This window comes from Penicillium brevicompactum (assembly GCF_028827555.1).
Source record: "Penicillium brevicompactum strain IBT 35665 chromosome Unknown utg000006l_segment0_segment0, whole genome shotgun sequence".
Lineage (NCBI taxonomy): Eukaryota > Fungi > Ascomycota > Eurotiomycetes > Eurotiales > Aspergillaceae > Penicillium > Penicillium brevicompactum.
Window position 1 is genome coordinate 3823343 of NW_026623209.1, and position 25207 is coordinate 3848549.

The 25207-nt window shown below is 48.9% G+C and overlaps 10 protein-coding genes across 10 annotated transcripts; 4 read left to right on the plus strand and 6 right to left on the minus strand.

Moving 5' to 3' along the window:
• Positions 1-494: 494 nt before the first annotated feature.
• Positions 495-6247, plus strand: N7506_009646 (uncharacterized protein; the record flags this gene model as incomplete). The annotated part of the gene is made up of 8 exons (XM_056958939.1): positions 495-1020; positions 1073-2365; positions 2418-2680; positions 2736-2845; positions 2897-3077; positions 3134-5125; positions 5190-5499; positions 5559-6247. 8 exons carry the CDS (start codon positions 495-497, stop codon positions 6245-6247), a joined length of 5364 nt encoding a protein of 1787 aa, XP_056808329.1.
• Positions 6248-6574: 327 nt separating this feature from the next.
• N7506_009647 (uncharacterized protein) lies at positions 6575-7951 on the plus strand (the record flags this gene model as incomplete). Its single annotated transcript, XM_056958940.1, has 1 exon — positions 6575-7951. The coding sequence occupies one exon, from the start codon at positions 6575-6577 to the stop codon at positions 7949-7951; it is 1377 nt and encodes a 458-aa protein (XP_056808330.1).
• Positions 7952-8593: 642 nt separating this feature from the next.
• On the minus strand, positions 8594-8995 carry N7506_009648 (uncharacterized protein; the record flags this gene model as incomplete). The annotated part of the gene is made up of 1 exon (XM_056958941.1): positions 8594-8995. One exon carries the CDS (start codon positions 8993-8995, stop codon positions 8594-8596), a length of 402 nt encoding a protein of 133 aa, XP_056808331.1.
• Positions 8996-9873: 878 nt separating this feature from the next.
• Positions 9874-12506, minus strand: N7506_009649 (WD40 repeat domain-containing protein; the record flags this gene model as incomplete). The annotated part of the gene is made up of 2 exons (XM_056958942.1): positions 9874-11682; positions 11736-12506. Coding segments are annotated over 2 exons (2580 nt in total), but the record flags the coding sequence as incomplete, so codon positions are not given.
• Positions 12507-14159: 1653 nt separating this feature from the next.
• N7506_009650 (uncharacterized protein) lies at positions 14160-16865 on the plus strand (the record flags this gene model as incomplete). The annotated part of the gene is made up of 2 exons (XM_056958943.1): positions 14160-15084; positions 15847-16865. 2 exons carry the CDS (start codon positions 14160-14162, stop codon positions 16863-16865), a joined length of 1944 nt encoding a protein of 647 aa, XP_056808333.1.
• Positions 16866-17684: 819 nt separating this feature from the next.
• On the plus strand, positions 17685-18680 carry N7506_009651 (WD40 repeat domain-containing protein; the record flags this gene model as incomplete). The annotated part of the gene is made up of 1 exon (XM_056958944.1): positions 17685-18680. One exon carries the CDS (start codon positions 17685-17687, stop codon positions 18678-18680), a length of 996 nt encoding a protein of 331 aa, XP_056808334.1.
• Positions 18681-20203: 1523 nt separating this feature from the next.
• N7506_009652 (uncharacterized protein) lies at positions 20204-20401 on the minus strand (the record flags this gene model as incomplete). Its single annotated transcript, XM_056958945.1, has 1 exon — positions 20204-20401. One exon carries the CDS (start codon positions 20399-20401, stop codon positions 20204-20206), a length of 198 nt encoding a protein of 65 aa, XP_056808335.1.
• Positions 20402-21644: 1243 nt separating this feature from the next.
• N7506_009653 (uncharacterized protein) lies at positions 21645-22166 on the minus strand (the record flags this gene model as incomplete). Its single annotated transcript, XM_056958946.1, has 1 exon — positions 21645-22166. The coding sequence occupies one exon, from the start codon at positions 22164-22166 to the stop codon at positions 21645-21647; it is 522 nt and encodes a 173-aa protein (XP_056808336.1).
• Positions 22167-22657: 491 nt separating this feature from the next.
• Positions 22658-23446, minus strand: N7506_009654 (rhodopsin family protein; the record flags this gene model as incomplete). Its single annotated transcript, XM_056958947.1, has 7 exons — positions 22658-22799; positions 22870-22910; positions 22971-23003; positions 23064-23088; positions 23141-23174; positions 23237-23290; positions 23416-23446. 7 exons carry the CDS (start codon positions 23444-23446, stop codon positions 22658-22660), a joined length of 360 nt encoding a protein of 119 aa, XP_056808337.1.
• A 937-nt stretch (positions 23447-24383) lies between these two features.
• N7506_009655 (dynein light chain DYN2) lies at positions 24384-24998 on the minus strand (the record flags this gene model as incomplete). The annotated part of the gene is made up of 7 exons (XM_056958948.1): positions 24384-24448; positions 24503-24572; positions 24623-24649; positions 24703-24737; positions 24793-24826; positions 24882-24904; positions 24956-24998. The coding sequence occupies 7 exons, from the start codon at positions 24996-24998 to the stop codon at positions 24384-24386; spliced, it is 297 nt and encodes a 98-aa protein (XP_056808338.1).
• Between the last annotated feature and the right edge of the window lie 209 nt (positions 24999-25207).

Below are 25207 nucleotides of genomic sequence, written 5' to 3' on the forward strand. Positions count from 1 at the left end.
TATCCTTGGCCCCCTCCTGCCCCTCCTGGGACGCCTCGATTCTGCGACAATTATGTGACAATTATGCACACTCTGCACGGCTGGGACATCGATTTTCTTGGCAAAGTGTTGGATTGGAGCAATTAAGATCTAAAACCAACTAAAGTCACACTAAAGTCACAGCCGCGTGCGTGGTTTATATTCTTTTGTTTTGGCCCCCGGATGATCGGCAATCAGGCACGGATGGGGCTTGATTGGCTGACTCTCTATACTTCGGCTACAGTACGCTCTTTCCGCTGTCCGATCCCGCTGAGAGAGGAGTTGTGAGTTATCGTCCGGAGGAATTTTGAGAAGATCAGCCGTACCTGGCTCGAGTTGCCTCTCGCAGGTTGATAGTATTTAGTTCTCCACGGTCGACCCTCTCTCGGTGGCTCAAACCCGTTCATTCTTTTTTATTCCTTCATTCATTCATCACTTGATTTATTTTTGATACCTTCATTCTTTTCTCCCTCAACATGGCTCGAGGGTTACTGAGCCTGTTCTTTCTTTTATTTCTACTTTCAATTGCTACAGCCGACCTTGCTGGAGACTTGAGCAGCGAGATAAGCTCACTAAAACTTCTCGGTGATGACAAGTACAGCTGCAGCAAGAGTAAACCATGCTCAAATGGAGCCTGCTGCGGTAAAAATGGTGTCTGTGGCTTCGGTAAAACTTACTGCGGTACCACAGGCAAATCTCCCAACGACGCCTGCTGGAGTAACTGCGATGCACATGCAGAGTGCGGCAAAGATGCAAAAGAGCCTGGCAAAGCCTGTCCTCTCAACGTCTGCTGCAGTGAATTTGGCTTCTGTGGTACCACCGAGGAGTTCTGCGGGGATGGGTGCCAGAGCAAGGACAAATGTGAACAGCCTGACTCTGGGGCTTCTTCCGGCAATGTCCAGGAGCGCATCATTGGATACTATGAGGCATTCAAGTATGATTCGGACTGTCAGGGCATGAAGATCAAGCAGATTCCCGTTGAGAGCTTAACCCACGTTAACTGTACGTCTCTTTACACACTATCATCTGGACTTGATTAACTGGTTTTGAAAAGATGCCTTCGCCTATATTGACCCTGATAGCTACGACATTGGTCCCATGCCCGAGGTTGAGGAGAAAACCCTGAAAGACTTTACTGCTCTCAAAGAGCGCAACCCACATGTCGTTCTTGGTGTCTCACTCGGTGGCTGGACCTTCAACGACAATAAAACCGACACCCAGAAAGTCTTTGCCGAGCTCAGCTCCACTGAAAAAAACCGCTCCAAGTTCATCGACAAGCTACTCTCCTTCATGCGTCACTATGGCTTCAATGCCGTAGATATTGACTGGGAGTATCCCGGTGCTCCTGATAGACAACCCAAAGACTGGGACTCAACGGACGATGGCAAAAACTACGTGAAGCTCTTGCAGGACATTCGGAAGGCTTTTGATGACCAAGACCTTGAGTATGAGCTCTCTTTTACAGCTCCAACTTCTTATTGGTACCTCCGTTGGTTTGATATTCATGAAATGGTCAAAGCCGCGACTTATATGAACCTTATGAGCTACGATCTCCACGGTGTCTGGGACTCTAGCAATCCCATCGGTAGCCACGTCCTCGGACACACTAACATGACGGAGATAAACCAAGCCCTCGATCTTCTCTGGAGAAACGACGTCCCTGCTAAGAAAGTCAACATGGGGTTGGCCTTCTACGCCCGAACATTTGAGCTCAAGGATAAGAAGTGCAAGAAGCCCGGCTGTGCCTTCAAGCACGGGGGCAAGAAAGGCGCCTGTACTGACACCGAGGGCATTCTGTCCTACAATGAGATCGTCGGAATCATTGCAGAGGACGACATCAAGCCCGTATACGACAAAGAGAACGCAATCAAGTATCTCGTCTGGGACGAGAACCAGTGGATCTCATACGACGACCAGCAGACATTCCAGCAGAAGATCAAGATGTTTAACGAGAAGGGCCTGGGTGGCCTCCTTATCTGGGCTATCGACCAGGATACCCGAAATCTCGATGCGCTTCGTGGTGTTCTTTACCCAAAGGACGTTATCATGACGGACAGTATGAAAGATGACACCAGCTACTGGGAGAGCCAGCATCCCGGGGACTGTCGAACTACAGAATGTGGTAAGCCCTGTGGCCCGGGCAGCATTGAAATGGACACTTTTAAATGCCCCGATGGTGGAGATAAAGGTGACTCCCGTATCTGCTGTCCTATCGCTGCTGCTCCTGACCCGTCAACCTGCCACTGGCGTGGTGGTGAATCTGGAATTCTTTGTAACGGGCAGTGTCATGGTGGTGAAGTGGCCTTGGCTTCGGCCGTTGATGGAGGCAACGGCCACTGTTCAGATGGTACTTTTCCCTCCCTTTGATTCTCAAGTTCAAATTGATTAACTCTTCCCAGGACGTCAATTTTACTGTTGTCCTATTCCAGAGGTTGCTGCTGGTGGCGGGATCAATTGCGGCTGGAAGGACACTTGCTCGGACGACCAAGAGCCCTTGACGTTTGCCGGCACTTTCTTGGAGGCTGTCTCTGATGTGTTGGACTTCACCGGCTTGGTCGGCGAGGCCCTGGCTGATTACCTGCGCGATGTTGATATTGACAACGAACGGCAATACTGCTGCTCCAAGGAAGAAATCAAGAACTGGAAAGACTGCTACTGGGCTGTATGTTTTTTTATACCCACCGATCAACAACCATTTTGGCTAATACCTATGACAGGGGAAAGGTGGACGATTTGCGAGTAGCTGCGACGACAACCACTGCAACACCGGGCACGAGGTTGAGCTTACTCTAAGTCCCTATGGCGAAGGAGAGGACTGTATGCCCACGTGAGTTTAATCATGGATAAACTCTTATCATATCTAGCTGACACAAGGTAGTTCCCGTCAACGAGCTTTCTGCTGCACGCCCGCAAGTGGTGAATCGTTGTTCCTACCAGTTCCTTTGGAGTATCTCTTTGAGAACCCTCCAGAAAACGCTGATGACCCCGATTTCAACCTCTCGGTGGATGATACCTGGGGCACTGGTGACGCTCAAGGTGATTCCGAAGAAGAACCTGATGTATGTAACCTACTTCATGTACCATAATGGACCTGGGCAAAGACTGACACGTTTAGGATGCTGCTTTTGGATTCGTGGTTATCACTGCTCCTGAGGAGGTCCAAGTCAGCTTGGACAAGCGTGATGGCTCGCCCTGGGAGTTGATGGATTGCCTCAACACCGATAGCGAAGATGAGCATACCATCCGCATGGTCTGTACCGATTCCAGCGAGGACAGCAAGTGTGACCACATTCACCGTGGACAAGGCGCTCCTGGCACTATTTTGCAAATGCCTAATCGCTGTGGTCCTGGTCGGTACGCCGTCGCGAAGGAGCTCAAGAAGTCCCAGAACCAGACCCTCGCAGGCCATCTGAATAAGCGTGACCTTGCCGGGAGATCTGTCTACGACCTGACATTTGATTATGACTTCAAGCGCGTCCCTCGTGACTTTGGTGACGCCATGATGCGAATTGACTATAGTAACCAGCCTGGATACTGGGACTCGGTTGTCGACAGACCTGGTGGTAGTGATGCCGAGCGAAAGAGCAAACGTGCAAAGCGAGATGAATCTGGTTTCCACAAAAACCGCAAGCGCTGGCTCGAAGAAGAATGGCGCGAGGCGTATCACAATGAGGGTATGGAGCGCCATGAGGTCCACAAACGCTGGTTCGGCGAGGATATTCTCAACTGGCTCGCTGAACTGATTATTGTCGGCGAGGCGGAGGCCACAAAAGAGCTTAACCACAAAGTCAATGAGAAGGTTGAGCTCATTCTCATAGATCAGCAGTTTGGGCCGTGTCCTGTTGGTAAAGCTCAGGCCCAGGCGAACATCAAGTCCACCATTACAGCTGAGATTGACGTCGAGACTTCCTTCGGTCTCACCATAATCACCACCCTTACGAAAGGAATGGATCTCAGCAGATCTTACCTCTACTTCCGAAACGCCGGAGAGGTAAACGCCAGGTTTGAACTTGATGCCGTTGCCTCCCTAACCTACTCTACCGGTGATATCAAGCTGCTCGGTCTCGACGACTTCCCCGGTGCCACTTTCCGCGTGCCTGGGGTCGTCACAGTCGGCCCTAACCTCGCCGTCTATGCCTCCGCCGATGCCTCTCTTGTCTTAGCCGGCCACCTCGAGGCAGACGTTACCCTCGCATCGTGGGAAATTCAGCAGACGTACCCTCAAAGCGACAAACACCCTGATCAAGCCCTGGAAGAGCCCGACCGCGAAGCCAAAACCATTGGCAAGCCCTCCTTTGACGCCTCTGTCACTGCCAACGGCGAAATTGCCTTGCATCTCAAGCCCACTGTCAGCTTTGGAATTGACTTCGATGACCGTTGGAAGGTACCCCGGTGCGCCGTCGATCTTGTCCTAGACGGCTATGTGATCGGACACGCGCAAGCCCACGCCTCATTAAATGGTGACAACAGCTGCCCCTTCAGCTATGGTATTGATGCCGGCTCGACAATGTACGCACAACTCGACGCGCCTGAAGAATTCGGATGGGGCGATGACCTCCGCGTCACACTCGCTGAGGTGCCCAGGAAGCAGATCTCGCCTTCGACTTGCGTAGGCGACAGTGGTGACAAGGACAAACGGGCATCTCTGGGCTATGAGACTCTTAATGCCTCTACAGATGCCGTCTTCCCACATAACCGTGGCCTCATGCCTATGCCGGTGTCCCATAACCTTGCCAAGCGCGACACTCTGACTCTCGGGCCTTTGGTTACAATTCCCGACAGTTTCCTCAACTGTCCCGGAGAAGACAACGGGAAGAACTTTTGTGTGATGTGTTCAATGTTCGGCAAGGAGAGCAGCGACAAGGAGGACTCGAAAAGATCAGTTCCGCCGCTATTCCGCCGCGATGACGATGATACCTGCCCTTACTATCCACCCGGTGATGACGAGAAATGTACCGATTCCGACTCGTCCCTCTTGGCGCGCGCATCAGATCCGAATACCGCCAAGAAAATGACTCTCAGTTTCCTGAGTTCGAAGAAACAATTCACGTACCTAAGGTATCCGCGGTGTAACGCCAAGAACAATGGACCGACGAAGGTGGCAAAGGTAAGCAATTCATACTGGTTGTGTGTCATTAAGCGAAAACGGAAATGCTAACCAGTTTACAAAGTGGTATCTTCCCGAGTTTATGCTCTCCAGCTCAACGGATATCAACGACAACCGACGGTGCTCGGCAAAGACAACCAAAGAGAATTCTAACCAGGGAGCCAACAATGACTACTACGTGGATGGAAACTCGGATCTACCTGCTAAGGTCTTCCGCTCGGAACATGTCTTCGAAGTGCACCTGGTCAGCCATTTCCTGGAGTGGGTGTGCGGGGGAACAAAAGAAGCCAAGTACGGAAATCTGAGAAACAAGCTTCCTTTCCCTGGGAATTGGACTGCTGCCGATGGTACTTGGTGCAACGAAGTGTTTGGAGGTAAGAGCCCCAGGAACATTTTGCAGCGGAATTGACATGAACTGATGGCATTGATACAGGGTCCAGTGGTGGAATGACTTGGTCAAGAAACAACGGCCCCAAAAAGAACTGGGTCCAGCATACAGCCGACTTCTTAGGAAGTGCCGCCAATACTGATCTGCTCGTTCTTTATCACGACTCGCCCAATGGAGTCAAGAAGGTCATCACAGAAGGGAATCAGCCAGAACTCGATATCAGTCTGCAAGAGAAGGGTCTAGCGGACAAGGTCATGATGAGTGCCACCGTTTTTGACTATATCCGAACCCTCAGCGACAAATGGACCAAACCCAGCCAAGACATCGAGTTAATCTCCGACGAGTTCGACCATGAATACACCCGCCAATACGTCAACAATAAACCTTCAGGCAAGGCAATCGAGAAGCCCAAGGCCCCCCGTGACATCAAACACTGGGGTCTGCGTACTCTATGGGCCTATTGGATTGATCGGCACCTTAACGAGATTGAAAAGGTGCAGAGCGGATGGCACCAAGTCGCTAAAACAAGAATGGAAGGCAAGGGCCAGAACAACGCAGACGCGAAGAAGTTTGCATCCCAGACTATGACGAGTGGCGATGCAGCAGTGGGTAAGTTCAAGTTCCCCCAGAAGAACGTGGGGAAACCCCTTCCTGGTGATCCGACGAGTTCATCGAATGATAAGAGTAAATACGGGATGTGGGGAGACAATCAGCTCGGAAAGCTGGGCCTGTAGTAGACTTGGCCTTCGGATGTATAAATGTATAAATGTATAAATGTATAAATGTATAAATGTATATCTGTATATATCTAGTATATATGAAGTGAGTTAGAGCTGCCAAGGTGTTAGTTTTACTTGAGTATAACCTTGGAACTTGTAACGTTTTGATTGGAATTGAAGCCCTAATTTAGTGTTCAACTCCCCGGCCAGGGCCCACCCACGGGCCCGCGGGCTGTCCTTCTGGTTATGTCAGCGGTCTCTTCCACCGGGGCCCCACGTACATCTTTCTCCTCCCCTTATTTTACTTTTCCTCTTCAAATACTCTCTCCCACGCAATTCACCATGTCTGACTCTGAAGAAAGTGATTGGCAGCAAGTGCGCACCTACACTGACCATATTGGTCACTGCGTGGTGTTGGAGCAGTTCGTCGAGCCAGAGTTCCCGCCGGATGACGTTCACTTGGTCCCTTTCCAGGTCTACAGCCTTGTTCCTCTAGATGACGACCACGAGCAACTCCGGGAATACCTGATGCAGAGCTTTATTGACGAAGAGCTCAAGCCTCTGTTCGAGATTTATTCATACTGCCCGCCGGACGCCTTCGCGTGCATTGAACATAACCGCCAGGAAATCGCCCGGCGCAAGCAGCTTCATCGGTCAGGGGTTGAGAATCCACCCCCGCTTATTCCGAAATTCCCCCGTCGGAGCGATGGCACGCTCGGTGGGTTTTGTATTTTGATTCGATCGCACAGCTATCGATTCGGTCAGGATGAGGATGGGTATACTGCAGCGGGCGAAGGGCCGGATTTGCTTTATTTCAACCGCTCGTTTTCTAACACGCGCAATGATATTGACGAAACGCAACGTATTTCCGAGGGTGATGATCTTACGTCCGGGGCATTTGAATTGTCCACCGAACGTATCACAAAACAGTTTAACATCGGCCAGATTCTTATGTTGGATATTTTCCTCAAAGCCGGTCGCCCTGATTTGCAATACGCCTTGGATATAGACGAAGGCGAGCCTCCTCAATCGAATCCGCTGTCCGAAGATCAGATTCGCGACCAATTGAATCAAGAAGCTGCAGTCGGCGGTTTCTCATTTGATCCAACATTCCAAATTTCACAGGATATCGACATCATAACAGTCACCAATGCCGCGGAGAGAACTGTTTGTGATGTTCAATATTCTATTCACGCGCTTTTTCTCGCCCCCGTCCGCGATTCAGCACCGCTCTCTCTCCTGGAAAGCACAGCACGTCTTTTCACGGCGTCGATTGTCTCCCATCTCCCAGCCAACAAAACATTCAACTTCAAATTCTGTATCCCAAATTCTCATTCCTGGTCCGCTATTCGCCCCGCTCAAACCGAAGCTCTATCCCACCACAATCAAGAAAATCCCTTTGCTATCGGAGCTTTGCACACTTTTTCCGCAGACAACGAACAACCCTCTGTCACATATCGCTTTACCCCTCAAAAATCCGACAAATATTTCGCCTCTGCAAAAGAGACGGCCAACACACCATTCCGTCTGTTTACAGTTGCGCTCGATCGCCCCAGATTTGTCTCCGAGGCCGGAGTTTATTTCTACATGGCGGACTTTGATACGTCCGGGGATCCGGACCCTTACTTGGAGGTGTGTCCCGACGATACGCAGATTTTCCGGGTCGAGGATATGAGTACTGTTGCCGGACGATTGGGGATAGTTGTTCTTGACGAGTGAACTGGTTTTGTTTTGTGGTTTACAATATGCATCCGTTTTTTAAATTTTTGGAGATACCACTGAGAAATGTTTGTATCATACATATCCAACTTCAAAGGTTAGATCAGAATCAAGTATGTATAGACGTGAGTGTGAGCTTGGGTGGGGAATTTACTATATGAGCCTGTGTCACTGCTTAGGAGTACTTTAAAGGCCGGAGGTGAGGCCCTTGGTGGTTGTATCTGAATGTAACGAGTCGTACTGGTATGTTATAATGTTGTATGAGCTTTGCCAGGGTATCCCGGGCGCCCAAAAAATAGGGCGGATCGATTGGGTAAATAAAATTGAATCACTCGTCACTCTCACTTTGAGGGGCCAGCCTCATCCAGACATTGAGAGAAAGGACGATCGCTTCCTCACCAATGACCTCTCGTCATAGGGCACCAGTCTTTTTTTCTTTCTTCTAGACACTCCCTCTCAACTCAACAAGCCATCTTCGGCGACCTATCTCTTCATGCCTGAATTATTTGATCCACGATCCTCTAGTGAGCACTTGCTTGAAGACAGTGACAGTGACATAGCAAAGTCTTTGTCCAGCACAGTTCCGCCAGCAAGTTCTGAGACAGTATCAGGCTTGTAATTGAGTATTGCTGACCCGGTGCCTCACTCAACCTCGTCCCAGACCCCATTCGCCATGCCGAATGCAATGTCACTGAACTGGTCAGGCGTCAGTTCGTGTGCCAGGATGACTCGAATCGAATATGTGGTCGCCATGACTGAATCCAGCTCCAGCTTTTTCTTTCCAACCACCTTCATGATGTAGCATAGGAGGGTTTCCATGGGGAAAGATCGTGATGCACGGAAACTGCACTCGACGGTGTCAATATGCACGCTCCGGATGAGGATATCGACTGCCGGTGGACCCATATACTCCTGATAATCACCATCGGCTGCAAGTTTGATTTCACCGGTGGCGCGATCACAGTACTTGCCATCCACTACTGGTGTTTGTGCCTCATCATGCCATCCAGGGCCGTGGAACGACAGGGGATGGCTGGTTGACATCGTCAAGGTGAAGTGGAATGAAATTTCTGGTAGGTAGATTTTGTTTTGATGGGTACTGTTGTGGCCTGTTTCAAGGTAGTGAAGATGAAGAGAAATGGAAGAGGTGGGACAAAAGTGCTTTTATATATGATGGGGTAGAATGTGGGGGATCAAGTGATATCATCAAGTCGAAGAGGTAGGCAGCATCTTAGGCTTGGGCTCAGTTGTGATGGTTCTGGTGTACCACGCCACCAGCAATGATTGGTCAGTGAGCAAACACCCCTGCCACTACAAAACAAAGCCATATTCTTGGCAACCTTGGAACCTCCTTAAAATGGATCAACTTCTACGTGGAGGCTTCTCGATCCTTTTGTTACATGTAGTTGGTTCCCTTACTGGTTGAAGCTAAGAACATCGCATTCAGAAGCGCAAATAGGCCAAGATCAAACATGATTTATTGTAACGACTGTGCTATCTGCTTGTATTTGGCCAGTAGCCATTTGTGGTTGAGGGCATTCCTCATTTCACTTGTGTCGGATGGCAACATTGCATGCTGCAGTGTTTCTAAACAGACCAAGTTAGAATTTTTATCCCAAGCCTCGGCATATGTACAATTGCAACTACACGAGGATTATACGCACCACTATTTTTGGCAGCCACACTTGGCACACTGACCGCCCGACTTAGCCAGAGATGAAGGGTCACAAAGGTAAGTTCCACGGCTGTGCGGCTGTCACGGCTCGCAAGCAAACAGCCGACCCCTACGAGTATACCGATGCAGTACCCGTTGATTTTTGTCCATGGTTATCATTTATTGACCAGTTAGCCGATCTGGGCAGACTCCAAGATTCGACAAGGAAGTAATAACTAGTACCTGGGTAGAAAAAAGTACACAGCTCTTATAAACTAAATCGGAAGAAGCAAACCCGTCCTGATATGTGCCCCAAAGCAATGCGACTCTTATAGGCTGCAAAAAGGCAAGGTCGAAAGTCTGGAGGGAGCCATAATACATTTTGACCATTGACATTGATCCACTGTCCTTGGTCAATTGAAAGTGGTAAAATATCATCGCTTGAAGCGGGACTGGGCCTTTCACGTTGGTCCTCATCATCGAAGTTGGCCAAGTTGTGGATGGCAGATAAAAGATCTTCAGTATTGCCCTCGAATTTCAAGGTCTGCTGCAGGCTGCCCGTCATCAGATCCCAGACACATACGGTCTTATCATTGGAACCCGACACTAGGAGCTGTCCATCGGGCGAAAAGACAACAGAGCGAACTGTTTCCGAATGACCCTCCAAGCTCTGCTGCAGAACCCCCGTCGTAACATTCCAAAGCTTTATTGTACGATCCATAGAGCCCGACGCCAATTGACTCCCGTCGGGTGAAAATCCCACTGATAGCACCCAGTCTGAATGACCATTGAATGTCTGCACTAGACGTCCCGTTGCAGTGTCCCAGAGTCGCACGATGTTGTCGTTAGAGCTGGAGGCTAGTAGCCGGCCATCGGGAGAAAATGTCATCGAATTCACCCTGTTGACCTCCAGCCGGTTGCTTGAGGAAAAGACTACTGAGCCACCGCAGTCGGAATTGCTCTCGAGTTTCTGTTGCGGGTCCATTTCTATCTCCCACACACGCAAGGTTTGATCATTCGAGCCAGATGCCAGTAGCCGGCTATCGGGCGAGAACGCCACCGATGTAACATAGTTGAAATGGCCCTCCAGGGTCTCCTGTACGTTTCCCGTCTCAATATCCCAAAGATAAATAGTCTTATCTTGGGAGGCACCCGCAAGAAGCCGACCGTCAGGCGAGAAAGCCACGGATCGAATCCATGATGAGTGGCCCTGGAGAGTTTTCGTGTCATCCGTCGTCAGATCCCAAAGGGTCACATCCTTTGAGTTACCACCGCACGCCAGGAGCTGACTATCGGGTGAGAAGGCCAGTGAGGAGGCCACAGCGGATATTGTGTAAAGCGACACCAAGTCGCCTGTTTCCAGTTCCCAGACATGCACTTGGCGGTCCTTGGAGCCGGAAGCGAAGAACTGGCCATCGGGCGAGGCGGCTACACAGAAAATCTTATCACAGTTATCATCCAGAGTTTGCTGGAGATCACCGGTTGATATATTCCACAGCCGTACAGTACCATCGCTTGACCCAGACACTAGCACCCGACCATCGGGCGAAAAGCATACCGACTCAACACTGCTGCCATGTCCCTGAAGGGAGTGACGTATGCTGCCACTGGCTATATCCCAAATCAACAGGCTGTCAAGACCATTTTCCGACAGCAGCTGACCGGAGGCTAGGAGCTGGCTGTCAGGCGAGAAAGACAGTGAGGTAACGCAACTGGAAGGGCCCTCAAGCGTTTTTCGTAGGGCTCCTGTTGCTGTTTCCCAGAGCCGTATTCTTCGGTCATCAGATCCCGATGCCACCAGCTGGCCATCCGGCGAGAAGGATACCGAGCTAATCCAGTCTGAATGGCCCTCGAGGATCTGTAACTCTGCGCCCCAAGTTTCGGGGACATGTGGGGATTGACATTTTGAGCCAGGGAGTTCCGACTGGAACTCAGTGCGGATGACTGATGTCCGAGGAGCGAAGAGCAGCCCTGCCCAGTAAATTTGAAGAGGCGCTCGATCGGCGATCTGCAGATTTTTGAGAGTAAAACGCTTTGCATCGCGTATGAGGATGGACAATAGATCATTGTCGTTCTTCTTTTTCTGTTAGAGTTGGACTGAAATGATGAAATGCTGAGTGGAATTCGCACCGGGATAATGGTGGAGAGCACCCCAAGTATCTCCACTACCTCGGAGATAAATCCTAGCAGACTCATCGCTTCCACCCAATGCAGAAAATGCTTTTTGAGAAATAGCAGTATATCATCAGTCGCAAGAGTTACGCCGTGACTTCTGTTGAGATGATATACCCAGTAGCGACAGGAGTATTGTAACTCCGGTGGAAGATAAAGGCGAAAATTGTCAGGATCAATATCGGCCCTACAAGTTCCTGGGCTTACGAGATCGCAGATGTTCCTCCGCAAATTACATCTCATATTATCGAGACAATATTGAGCGATGTTTCCGTGCTTCTTTGGCTCATCCACGTGAAATTCGGACGCAGACTGGACCAGAAAGTCCCGAAGCGATGGGTCCAGAATCCTAACCGTTTGATCCGCATCTTTGGGAATATCCACAGCAAACCTAAAGACATTCAATCGACGGACGAGCTGGTCTGCTTCAATTCCCAGGAGAGCTGACAACGCGTGGGTTGAAATTGGGGCGGCCAAAAGTAGGATAACACCAACTATATTTTGGAAGTCTTGAACATGCTGCAGTTGCTTTAACACATCTTCCTCCTGGTGATTGAGTGATTTCAACAAAATTTCCCGGTGTCTTTCCATGTTGCTGATTGGTTTGGCATGGTTGTTTGCGAGTTCTGAGACGCGTGGGTCCACCGACTCAGACCACGCGCAAAGGCGCAGCGGTTGAGCCTCATCGGATATCGGAAACGTGCGTTCCGGAAAGCCCCGGTCACGTGACTGTATTTCTGATCAAAGTTGATCGACTACCTTACTTGCAACCATAATTGGTTGATTCTGATAGCGATCAAGCAATCTACAATGGAGCGTATACGTAGTAGTGATTGATTGATTTATCGCTAGGCAAAAAGAGGACGGGGAAAAGAAGGAAGAGGGAGAGAGCGAGTCGAGCTATCTAGTGAAGTGGGAAGAGCGCGCTGGCGGTCTGACATCGCAGACAAGACGGCGGGGACGTACTGTGCTTGACAGGGATGAATAGGGGACAAAGCAGGCCCCCTGGGAGGCCGGATTAGGAAATAGTAGCTGTTTCTCAAAGATGTGTCCAGTGTATATTTCTCCCACAGCGCGCTCTCTAGCTAAACCTCACAAGATCTTTCGAAACCAGCCACAGTGGCGCACTATAGGTGCGGCGCGGTTTCCCCACTACACTACATAGTGTAATGGGGAAACCGCGCCAGTACTCATGTGTGCCTCAGGCATCCCAGGGGTATTTCTAGGCCTAATCCCCTAGCATAGCAATTCAAGCATTCCACATCTCTCGCAAGAACAGTATCTCTTTCCTATTCCGGTAGTCCTGGGGGCCTGCGTAGCTCCCCGATCCCGCCGAGCACTGAGCACCCCCGTCGTCTTGTCTGCGATGTCAGACCGCCAGCGCGCTCTTCCCACTATAATAGTTATATTTTTCTAGCATAGTAGCCATTAACTCACAATGGTAGATAGTATTATCCTTATCTTCCTTCTCATTCTAGTATTCACATGTAAAACCAGATAATATAGTGTATACAATACACTCCTAGAGGGCTTTCTAAATATTGTTTTTAGAGAATATATTTTAGATAGTAAAGAAATTTAAAGAAAATCATAATAAAGTAAAAGAAGGGCCTTAAGGCTTTATATTTATATATTTCTCTTAGGATTAGTATAGGTTTAGAGTAAGTTAGCCCCTATCACCTCAAGGGTGAGAATTATCACTCCAATCCTTAACTCTCTCACCCCAGTCTCAAGACTTCTCACCCATATCACCCGCACTCACCCTAGAGTGTCGCTTAGGTGCTGAGGGCACGTTGACTATTGGCTGTGGGGAATATGTGGCTTAAGTACGGCTGAGCGGACGGGAAGCCCTTTTTTCCACACCCTGTGGTCGTATGTGCCCACAACATGAAGAGAAGGGAATATATAGGGCATCTGGGTTTCCCTACCCCAAGTAAGTTAGCACTCCAAGACCGCCACTGAACACAGAACACCATTCGTTCATATTCGGTCATTTGCCTGTGTGTTTAGCACACCCCACAGTGGAGTGTCGAGCACCGTTGCGCCAGACATTGGAAATGCTATGTGGTACTCCGTATGCCTCGGAGATCAAACAGATCAACTGGTCGAGCAAAAATCTACCAATCAAGCTGAGATGCGTGTCTTGTGGGGCCAGCATGGGCGCGTATGCATCTCAGGCTTGCCGGTCACACTCGAGCTGTGCAGGGGAACTCTTGGGGTCGGCTTGATCCCGGGTGGTCAAGCAATGATTTTCAAGCCCATGAATTCATCGAAATCGAAATACACAAGCAAATTCGCTCTGATCTGCGGTCACGATCAGTGGTCTTTGCGTGGCCCTTCCAAGGTTGCTTTGTCCGAATCAAATTCTGACCCCACTCCAAGATGACCAAGTGTCGTTTCTCTTTCTTACGGAATTTGTGTTGTGACAAATGTCTCCAAGAACCGACGGCTGAGGAGGGGGAATACACGCCAAACATTCCCAAATCTTCTGCTGGATTACCGACTTCAAAATCTACCAGAACTGAAGTTTCCGGCGAAGAAGTTACTTCCGGTGTTGTTGCCGCGGAGATTTTTGAGGACCCTTGTGATTCAAAGTCACTTTGGGACGAAGCTTATAACAACTTGAAGGAGGAGGAAGCTCAACTGCTCGATGGATACGAAAAGATCCTCAGTCACCGACTCCGAGATGAGTCTGACGAGTTGTTCCCTGCAAGCCAGGAAAATCAAATCAACCAAAAAGACTCAGAAATCAGGCGATCGCAGATGCGATCGGCGATTGAAAAAGGGCTGAAGAATACAGAAAAGGAAGCAGAATTTAAACAAGGAGCTACGGAGGTACTGCAAGTTGCACTTGGTCTAAATGACATGATCACACTTGCGATCAAGAGGGTTCCAGAAGCCGCACTTGCGTGGAGCGTGGTCTCTCTTTCTATGCAGGTAAGCACCCAAGCCAATCCTGGGAGACTAGTGCACGTGTTGACGGTCGCGAAGATGTTCCTCAATCCTCTACAACAAACTGAGGTCAACCGCGTCGGGATCAAATACGTCATGAGCAAGATGGACTGGTATTGGGAATTGCCCGCTCATCTTCTGCAGGAGAGTGAGGTGAAAAAAGACATATACGCGAAGCTACGATTGGAACTCCGGCAACAAATCGTCGACCTCTACAAGAGCCTACTGTTCTACGAAATTAAGAGTGTTTGCTCTTATTTTAGGCATAGGGGCCTTCAATTCCTCAGGGATTTTGTTCAGCTTGAAGGCTGGGATGGGACTTTGGACCAAATTCAAACGGCTGAAACTGCGCTCCGTCAAAATTCCGAAACCTACAATGTCCACCAGATCCTGGATCATCATAGACAGGATACGAGCATTTTATATGACATTGGAAAATGTTTGGAGGAGCAGAAATGCTTGCAAAAATGCATCTTGGAAGATGAAAAAAATCAGGAATGCAAGAAAGATCTGTTGCTCACAAATCCTGCCGAAGACATGGCGCGTATTGAAAGCAGTAAAGGATTCCTCCTTGCTGGCTCCTGTGGATGGATCCTGACTCACTCTTCTTTCAAAGAATGGGAAGATAGCGGAACAAGCCAGCTTCTATGGATCAGAGGCAATCCTGGAAAAGGGAAAACCATGCTTTTGATCAGTGTTATCAAAAACATGTGGCAAAAGTCTTTCGATTACCGCTTCCTCTCCTTCTTTTTCTGCCAGGAAACCGACAAAGATCTCAATAATGCAACAGGAGTCTTGAGAGGCTTGATTCACCAACTGGTTGTTCAACATCCCACCCTCATCACCTATCTTCGCAAGGAATATGATAATGCGGGTGCAAACATGTTCAACTCTAATCGTGCATTTCATTCTTTGAATAAGGTTTTTCTGAATATGCTCCAGGATCCAAGGGTTGATACTATCTACTTGATGCTGGATGCTCTGGATGAATGTCAGACTGACCAAGCAGGTCTTCTACGTCTCATTCGCGAAACCATGCTTATCCCATCTCGGAAAGTCAAATGGCTCATTACCAGTCGTCATGGCGTGAGAATAGACCAGCTACACGATGTTGAAGCTCAATCAGAGCTCAATCTTGACAGAAATGAGGAAGGGCAAATATCAAACGCTGTCGGCCTGTACATCAATCACAAGCTGAATGAACTTTTCAAACGCTATGAGAAAGTCTATGAGAAAAGAGACAAAGATGAAAGGGAAACTCAAGGTCAAGCATATGACCCCAGTACCTTGCGTTTGGCCCTAGAAGCACTCAACAATGTCAGAGCTGAAGTAGCCAGTGTTATTCGTGACAAGGCCAACGACACTTTTCTATGGGTGGCTCTCGTCTTCCAGGAGCTTGCGCAAACTCACGATGCGCATGGAATTCTGGAAAATGTTCGGGAAATGCCTCCAGGTCTGGACAAGATATATGATAGGATCATGTATAAACTGCTCCAAGAACCTCCAAACCACCTTCAGCACTGCCGTCAGGTGCTTCTGGTTGTATTGAACGCATATCGCCCTCTTCAGTTGCCAGAGTTGGCCCTGCTTGCTGGACTGCCATCAGATCTTCTGTTCAATGCTGGCAGGGTGATTGAGTCTTGCAGCATCGTGTTTCTTCATCCAAACAATCAGACTGTTCACTTTGTCCATCAGTCAGCAAAGGATTATCTTCTCGAGTACATGGAAACAGATCTTCCATCTAAGATCTTCCCTGATGGGCGATCATTTGGTCATCGTCAAATTGTTTCGCGGTCTCTAGATGGCTTTTCCAAGGTCCTCAAGCGAGACTTGTATAATCTGGTACAACCTGGTGCCTGCCTTGCTGACCTTGATGAAAGTCAGATTCCTCGTCCAGACCCCCTCGCCTCAATGCGCTACTCTTGCGTGTATTGGATCGAACATTTCTGCGCAATTCTCAGATACTCTGATGAAGGGGACTCAGATAAATTGCAGTTCAGTGCATTTTGGAAGACAAACTTTCTTCATTGGTTAGAAGCTCTCAGTCTTATAAACTGTGTCTCCGATGGTGTGCTTGCTATGGCCAAGCTTCTCGAGAGTTTAGACGTGAGTGAACTGAGCTCCAAGACTGTCTGACGGTACTGATAAATCCAGGGTATCTCACCAATGCAAAGCGAGCTTCTTTTCGTTAAAGATGCACACCGGTTCATTTTGGCCCATCGGCACATCATTGAAACCCATCCTCTGCAGTTATATTCCGCGGCACTCATTTTCAGTCCAGTCAACAGTGTCGTCCGAAAATGCTACCGGGACCAAGAGCCAGCGTGGCTAACTCTCAAGCCAGTTGTGGAGCATGATTGGAGTCCATGCTTCCAAACGCTAGAAGGACATGAGAATTCCGTGGAATCAATCGCCTGGTCACATGACGGGACCAGGCTCGCGTCTATCTCATGTGACAGTAGTGTCAAGATATGGGATCCAGCTGTGGGTCAGTGTGTATTGAATTTCGATATCAGTGAGAAATTCATCACCTTCTCGGGTGAAAGCTACTCCATAGCCTGGTCAAATGACGGGGCCAAACTCGCAGCGGCAATAGGGGCACACGTCTGGTTTTGGGATGTTGCCACAGGCCAGTGCGTTTACGATCTTCAAGTATGTCCCGACGAAATGGTTCATCATACTATCTGGTCACATGATGCAAGCCGTCTTGCAATCGCATTTTGTGATGCTTTGATGATCTGGGATTCAGTCTCGAATCAATGCATCCGACTGAATTGTCCATCTTTCGACCGAGAATCATGCTCTCTGATTGACTCTTCAAGCCTCGCTTGTTCTCAACAAGGGAATGAAGTTGCAAATGTGCCGGGAAATGCTGGCAGCGAGAGTAGGACTGTCATCCAGTGCAATTGGATGCCAGCTAGCGAGCCATGGTCTAGCTCTGGTTTCAGAAAGGCGATGCACGCGAGCTGGTTATCTGGTGACTCTCGAGTTGCACTCTCATCTGAAAATGGCGCGATCATCTGGGAATTAGACACAGGCCAGTGTTTGACGGTTCTAGAAAAAGGGCTGGGATTCGAGAGATATGAGGCTGGCGCCTGGTCACACGACGGGGCCAGAATTGCAACTCCCAAGTCAGATTGGCTCGAGATTTGGAATTCAAACACTGGCGAGTGTGTTTCAATTCTTGGTGGACATAACGAGGCCATTGAATCCATTGCCTGGTCACCTAATTCACGTTGGCTGGCCTCTGGGTCAATGGATCACAGCATAAAAGTCTGGAATGCAGAGACCAATCAGTCCGTGGCTGCTCCTGTGAGTTTTGAGAGCGTACATTCTATTTGTTGGTCACCCGATAAGACAAAATTTGCAGTCTGCGCTTCAGTTACTGCTGGGATCTGTGACTCATCGGGTCGACGTTTGTCGACTTTGGAGAACTCAACCCGGGGTATTATGTGGAGGTTTGTTTGGTCGCACGATGGTACCAAGCTTGTCTGTGGGCGCAGGGGGGGTGTTCAGGTCTGGGATCCGGCCACCGGGGAGTGCACACGGACACTTGAACGCCCTGGTTCTGATCTAAATGGCAAGGTTCATTTTGGGGAGTCCAACTCCAATCACTTACAGGTCGATGATGAGACATACGACCTGCGGGATGAGACACTTCGGGATATATCTTCCCTCATCACGCGCGAGCCTCTGATTCCCCGACAAGAAGCATTGTTTGGGCTAGCGCGCGGTGAGTCCTGGCTTACAAAGGGGGGTGTGAACCTCCTATGGCTGGCCCCAGCATATCGACCGAGTATTCGTGCTGCATTTGACTCACACGGATCCAATGTGTTGATTGGCTGTCGTTCAGGTCAAGTGCTAATTTTGGAATTCGCCGAAGAAAATAGTTCTTTGTGGGACTGGTTCAATCGAGCAATAGCCATTTCGATGTTTAGTTCCCCATGTTAATCAGAGGCAGATTGAGTGCTGAGAATGATATGTACGATCTTGTTGAACGTTATAGACGAGAGCACCGGAAACAGACATGCACGACAGTGTATTATTGTAGGAGACTAGGAGAAAAGAAGGAGGGGAGAGAGAAGCTCTCGCCATCTGCGCTATCTACTCCTGCGAGGAGCGTGGCAAACAGGACAAACACCGCAAAACAAACGTAAATGCAGAAGTACTTCAATTTGCCCAGGTGGTCCAATGATTGATTTACATGGTGTTTGGGGGCCTGGCCATGGGGATGTATAGCGCCCAGGGTCAGAAAATTTCTGGTATACAGACTGCACTTTCAATAGCTCTAGTTGTATCGAGTATCTTACCGGAATTTGGTGATGGTGAAGTTATTCAACCCAGCTAAGACATCTGATAGCAGAAGAGATCTACGATAAAGCGGATCGCAAAGCAGTAATTCTATTCTGGCAAAACGAAAACGGACGAAGGAAGGAGGAGGAAAAAGCAAGACTGCAAGAGAGGGAGGAAACAAGCTATCTAGTTTGACCTGTCATCATCTGACCAGATCACCCATCCCAACAATATCTGACTTGTAGTTACAAATCAAGATATTGTGACTATACTTTAGTTTGTATCCATAGAATATACCTAAGCTTTATACTTGTCAGAGGTCACTTACAAGGAAACAACAAGTAAATAGGTGAGTGCGATATGGAGCCTCTTTGATAGGACAGCTTTGGTAGTACACCAAGGCATCAATATTGATTCGGACATAGACTTTCTTGCCTAGACATTCTCTGCAGCAGGAGTAATTATGAACGGAACGTAATAACAAGTTCCAAGGTTGGAAGATCTTCAACACTGGAGATTTACAAAGAAGCATAGCGTCTAAGTTACTCCGTATCGTTATGTACCTGAATTTTCATTATCGGTGGGCCCAAGGACCGCAGTCAAACCCCAGCCCATTTGCAGGTTGGGGCAGTTTAGGTCAGGCTCTAGGGGCTGGTGCAGAAGCCGAGGAAAGTGAGCCCAGCAAGCTAAATCAATAGCCCCAGGGTTTCAAACCAAAACGCGCGTTCTCAGGGTGAAAGACTAGGAGTGATTGATTTAAACAAGTACTCCGTAGCAATTTAAGGTGTGGTGTATGTGGGTTTAAGGAACGTCAGTTCCCTGGAAGCCTCAGCAGGTGGGGCGGTTAACCCATTGGTCTGTTCATGAGCTCCAGGCTCATTACTTTGAATATGGTGTAGCGAGTTGCCGACTTTTGTGTGGCATTTAGAACATCTGTAGAGCTGGTTTGAACTGAGTTAGTGGTTTCACTTCTCGGGTCCTTGCTCCAGGAATCCGGCTAAAGCTGGTGGCTTGTAGTTTTTGACATGGGGGTTGTTTTGACTTGACCTTGACTTTGATTGGTGTCTTGTTGTCGCTGGGCAAAGCCTGGGTGAAAGTGGCAACCTTGGAAGGTGAGTACCTGTTAAAATACCCGAAGACGCGGTCAAGGATAGGTATTTTGGGTGGTCATTCCTGTGCCTTCACAGCTGTCTTTCGTCACATCTTTGATATTCACTTCTTCCTGAGCCGCGCTCTAGCGCGGCATTGTGGTACGTCGTGCAACGAAAGATGCCGAAGCCCCAGGTTGTGAGCCCATCCTCCTTGAGAAGTTGCTCGACCCGATCAGCCTCGTTCATGGATGAAGACATCGTGGGATCGCGCTTTGAACAAGAGGCCATTGTGGTAGATGTTGAGAGAGTCCTGAATGTGTTGAAATGTGATGTAGACAAGGACTTTGCGAGACATGAGGGATGTTCGAAGGGGAAGCGAAAGAGGGTTGGGCGGGTAACGCTTGGGTAGGTGAAATGGCGGTAGATCGGTAGATAGCGTGTAGTTTGAAATATCCTCCTAGAAGTCATTACTGCGAAGGCAGGCCTTGGCTCTGTCGAGACGAGATCAGTAGTGGAAAGAGGTGGGGGCTAGAGGGTATGGTCTAGGGGAAAGCAGGATCTTTGAGGTTTGAAGTATTTAAGGTGGAGATGCAAATATTTCCTAACACACTTGAAATCGCTCTCATCTCGGGTTCCCATGACGAAACACTAAACCCGTCTGGGATAGGGGAGAAGTGAGAAGAGAGGTGGAGAAGTGGAGGAGCCTCGTAGGGTCGGCCCGGGAAGGGATTCGCGGGTCCGTGGGATCGGCTCAGAATAAGTTCGACAAGCCTCATTGCCGCATGCATTGGCTTAATCTCATATTTGAGAGAGCTATCATCAAATTCGGGATCTCGTTTTGACTGCCTTTTTGACTGCCTTTTTGACTGCCTTTTTGACTGCCTTTTTGACTGTTCTTCCAACTAATCATCAAGTAAACGTGACAAGGTACATTTGGATGAGCAGTCCAGCAAACCTCTCCCAGTCAACTCGGTATCAATTTGAAGACGATATATTCTTATCAACTCATCATCCAAGCACATACGACCACAGGGTGTGGAGAACAGGGCTTCCCGTCCGCTCAGCCGTACTTAAGCCACACGCCGGTGAGTTAGTAGTTGGGTGGGTGACCACCAGCGAATCCTCACTGTTGTATGTTTTTTTGTTTTTCGTTCTATTGTCTTCGCCTTGTTGATTTCGAGAGTATTTATAACTTGGCTGTCTTTTTTTCCTGAAAAAATTATCGAGTAATGGTGATTGGTCGAGTAAAGAAAGTCTTGGCTAAGCCGTGAACAGAGAATTAGGGATTGTAAAGGAATTGGGGAGTCGCGCACTATGGTCATGAATTAAGAGCAATTTCTTAGATATCGTAGTTTGATGGCAGTGGAGAAAGACCTCCGCGGTGCAAATTCAAGTCTGGAAGGTAAATCACTTACAAGGAAGCAACACGCCCACGGGTGGAGTAAGAAGTATGCAATATAGGATTTCATCAATTATATAGCTTTAATAGTACACCAAGGCTCCAATAATCACTCAGGCATTAACATCTTGTCTATCGTGCTGCAGGCTCGTTGTTTCGTCTCAGATGATCGAACATCGACTCAATCACACGCGAATCATCGCGCAGGTGGAAGATGTTGGTAGAATGACCAGATGGGCACCAATGTATGAGTCGGTGGTTCGCGGGGAGATGTGTATGGTATTCATAAAAGTGCAGTGTGACGCCAATGGCCATGATTGCCCAGCACCGGCCATGCTCCGAATTAGCACTCTCAAGTGCTGTTACCAGCTGGTCTATGGTGTCTTCCAGGCTTCCATCAGAGCGTTTTGCCTGAACCAATGTATGATCGAAAAGGCCTCGATCCCTCGCAGAACGACGTTGGAGGCGATAGACGACAAAGTCTGGGTGGCTGGTATTGCGATTTTGCTTGGGAGCTACACCATGGCCCATCGTGAGGGGAAATTCATGATTGAGAGCAAAGCTCAACGCTTTCACATTGTCCTCGTATTTGGAGTTCTCATCAAGAAATGCGATGGATTGGTCGATTATTGGGAGGGGCAGATAGCTCTCCATGGCTCTTGGGGGATTTTTGAGTTGCTCGTAATCTGTTTTGTCGGGATTTCAGGGTTCATTGGCTCAAGTTATGGCTGAATCGTGTGATTAGGATGGAGAGAAGATGCTGGAATGTTTTGTGAGATCGTCGCCTGTTTCAAGGCTGGCCAATTGTCATCTAACCCCGCTTTTTATTTGAAAGAGTTCACTAACAGAACAAGCGACAAAACAAAAAGGGCGCAAGGAGGAAGAGGTACACAGCCGGATGTCAGAAGACTGTTTGCTACTAGAATCCAGCGAGAAGATGACAAAGGTTGAAAGGTTCTTGATTCGAATCAACTGGGCAACTTGAGCCCTACAAAGAGAGAGAGCTAGTGAATCATAGCCCAACGCCCAAGGGTACTCGCAAAACTGAGCTTAAAAAATACATCCCCCACCCGACCCCGTGTTCGCTCCACGCCCCAAATAACTAATGTGATCTGATTCCATCACAGTCAAACTTCCCTGGACACTCATTTGTACCCCAGGCCTCCCTGCGCTTGAGGGGGTGGCTGTTGGATAGGCTGTTGTTGCCATTGGGCGCCAGGAGGCGGCTGGATGCCATATTGCATACCTGCTGGGGGCCTCGTTTCCGGTGTGATGTCCGGTCGGTCACTGGAAGCAGCATCAGTACCTTTTCTTGGGAATGGTCGAATTTGGCGTTGTGCATTCGGATAATGCTTACCGTAGATCTTGAGAGACGCGACATGTGTGGCAGATGACCTCCTATTGTTACATTAGCGACTTGCTCAAAGGGGACGGGAAAATTTGCTGGGGAAAACTCACCTGGTACTTGTGGAAAGAGAGGGGAATCAAGGGCTAGACATATCAAGTTAGGCATATCGAACGATCCTGGAAGACAACGGTCCATAAACATACAATGAAGCAAACGGTAAAGAAAGGCCTGTCGAGGAATTAGTTGATATCAGGGTTTCCGACATAAAAGGATGACCTACCACCGGGTGATACAATGGCCATTCCAATGTTGGCCTAAATAGGAAAACCCGTCAGCCCTGGAGGTTGATACCGCGACCAGTGACGTCAGAACTCACAGTTGTAGCAGTACGCGCGAACATTCTCATAGCCTTCGAGCTGAGAAGAGAACTCTGTGATGATTGTCAGTATGTTATATAAAATCGGGCCCATCTCCGCGAACAGCAATCCCCACGCGGTACTCAGGGACAGGATCCACTCTGGCGCCTGGGTCGCGAGTCCAAGCAGAATCACGTACCATGTGTTCCGAAAGTGATACAGAAAGCCATGGTCGCTTGCAAAAAGGTGCTCTGAGCCAGATATACCGGAAAGAACAGATCAAGGGCTACTTGAAGATCGAAAGTGAAGGCAGCGGCATTGAGGTGTGGCGGCGCTGTGGCTTGGCAACTTGGCAGGACACACGTGACGTCACGGCTTGTGACCGCTGATTGGCTGAGTCCAGCTCTATATGCACCTACTATTCCATTGCTATTTTTTCGGTAGGCTGAGCGGCTAATGACATGAAATAGGGGTTACCTAGGTAGCCCATTGAAATTGGTGAGCTCTTCAAGATACGCTGCTTTTTTATTGTTTGGTGCTTGATTGTTCCCGATTCACGGATGTTGCGAAATATATATGTGTATGCACTTGGGCATGGGCCCAGCAACCTTCAATATTGAACACATGCCCAGGTGCCCACCTGGGCACCTGGTCCACGGGTAATCTATGGTTATCGCCGATGTCACCCGGGGGCCATCATGGACCCCGTAGAATCAGTGCATGCACGCCGAGGTAGGTACCCGTCGACCTGAGCACCCCCAGGTCGGGTAGCTACATTCAAAGTAGAAGCCTTAGAGCCCAACCTTGGAACCTTGAGAGGTTGTACCTAATATGAGTTCATTCAAATCTCAAAGTCTACATCACTATACAAGTCCTCTGTTCCAAGGGTTCTAAAAACCCCCAGCTTCAGCCCCAGACCTCGGGAGGCCCAAAAAGATTGCTGCATAGCAACCCGCAGGCGCTGATCTGGGGTTTCTAGGCCCTGAGAAGTGGATGGTGACAAGCCAGGGCCCGCCCTCGCAGAGAATAATTGTATAATCGTTCATGTGCATGCGCCTTATCTCACAAATGGGTATTCATTTCAGCGTAGCAAGCCCAGAGCTCCAGGATAATTTGAAGATAAAAAAAGTCGCTTGAAAATCACGTCTCTCGCATATCCGCGTATATTTACTGGGTCTTGAAGAGGAGGATCGCGCAGTGACCGAGGTAGAAGTAGATGAAATGTTTGGTTTCTGGAAATGTGTTAGCCGATGATCATCGTGATAGAATTGCCGCCTCCAACGAACCGTGTGTCACGAAGCTTCCAAAGTTGCGGCCAACAACACAATGCCAGGTAGCACCTTTGCGTGAGTCGAACTGGTGTATGGGGTTAGTGATTGGATCGAGGCGGGGTAGGTTTGGCGGACCTCTTTCTTGATGTACTGTGCGATATCCTGGGCATGGTTAGCAGCGTACGACCAAAAGAATTGGAAGTTGAGAGACTCACTTTCTCGACACGGAATTTGTCCATGGCCTCAATCGCTGCGGGATAGGTCAGATAGGGTTGTTAACGGACATCATCTTGTGTGATTCATACCAAGGGCGATAGCCTCCTGCTGCATATCTTCGGTCTTCAAGAATAAGTCAGGTCCAGTCAAACGTCACTTTCAGTCCAACGGGACTCACCATGTCAACAGACTTCACCTGTGCTGTGAGACTATTAGCAAGTTGTGTTTGACTCAAGCGGAGACGATTCTCACCTTCCATCTTCTCCTTGCTGTCGTTTGTAGGAAGGTTGGCCATTGTTGCAATAAGAGTAAGTCACAAATGTGATTGGCGAGAAGGGTGTGCTTTGTATTGGGGATTAAAGAGGTGTGGAGGAGGAAAGTCAACCACCCGTATCGCGGCACAGCTGCTGGGGTAACTTTATTGCCCGTACCCACCACAGACCGCCCCCTCTACCGCCTTCGGCACTATGAAAGAAGAAAAAAAAGTTTTCCTCTATGATTCTT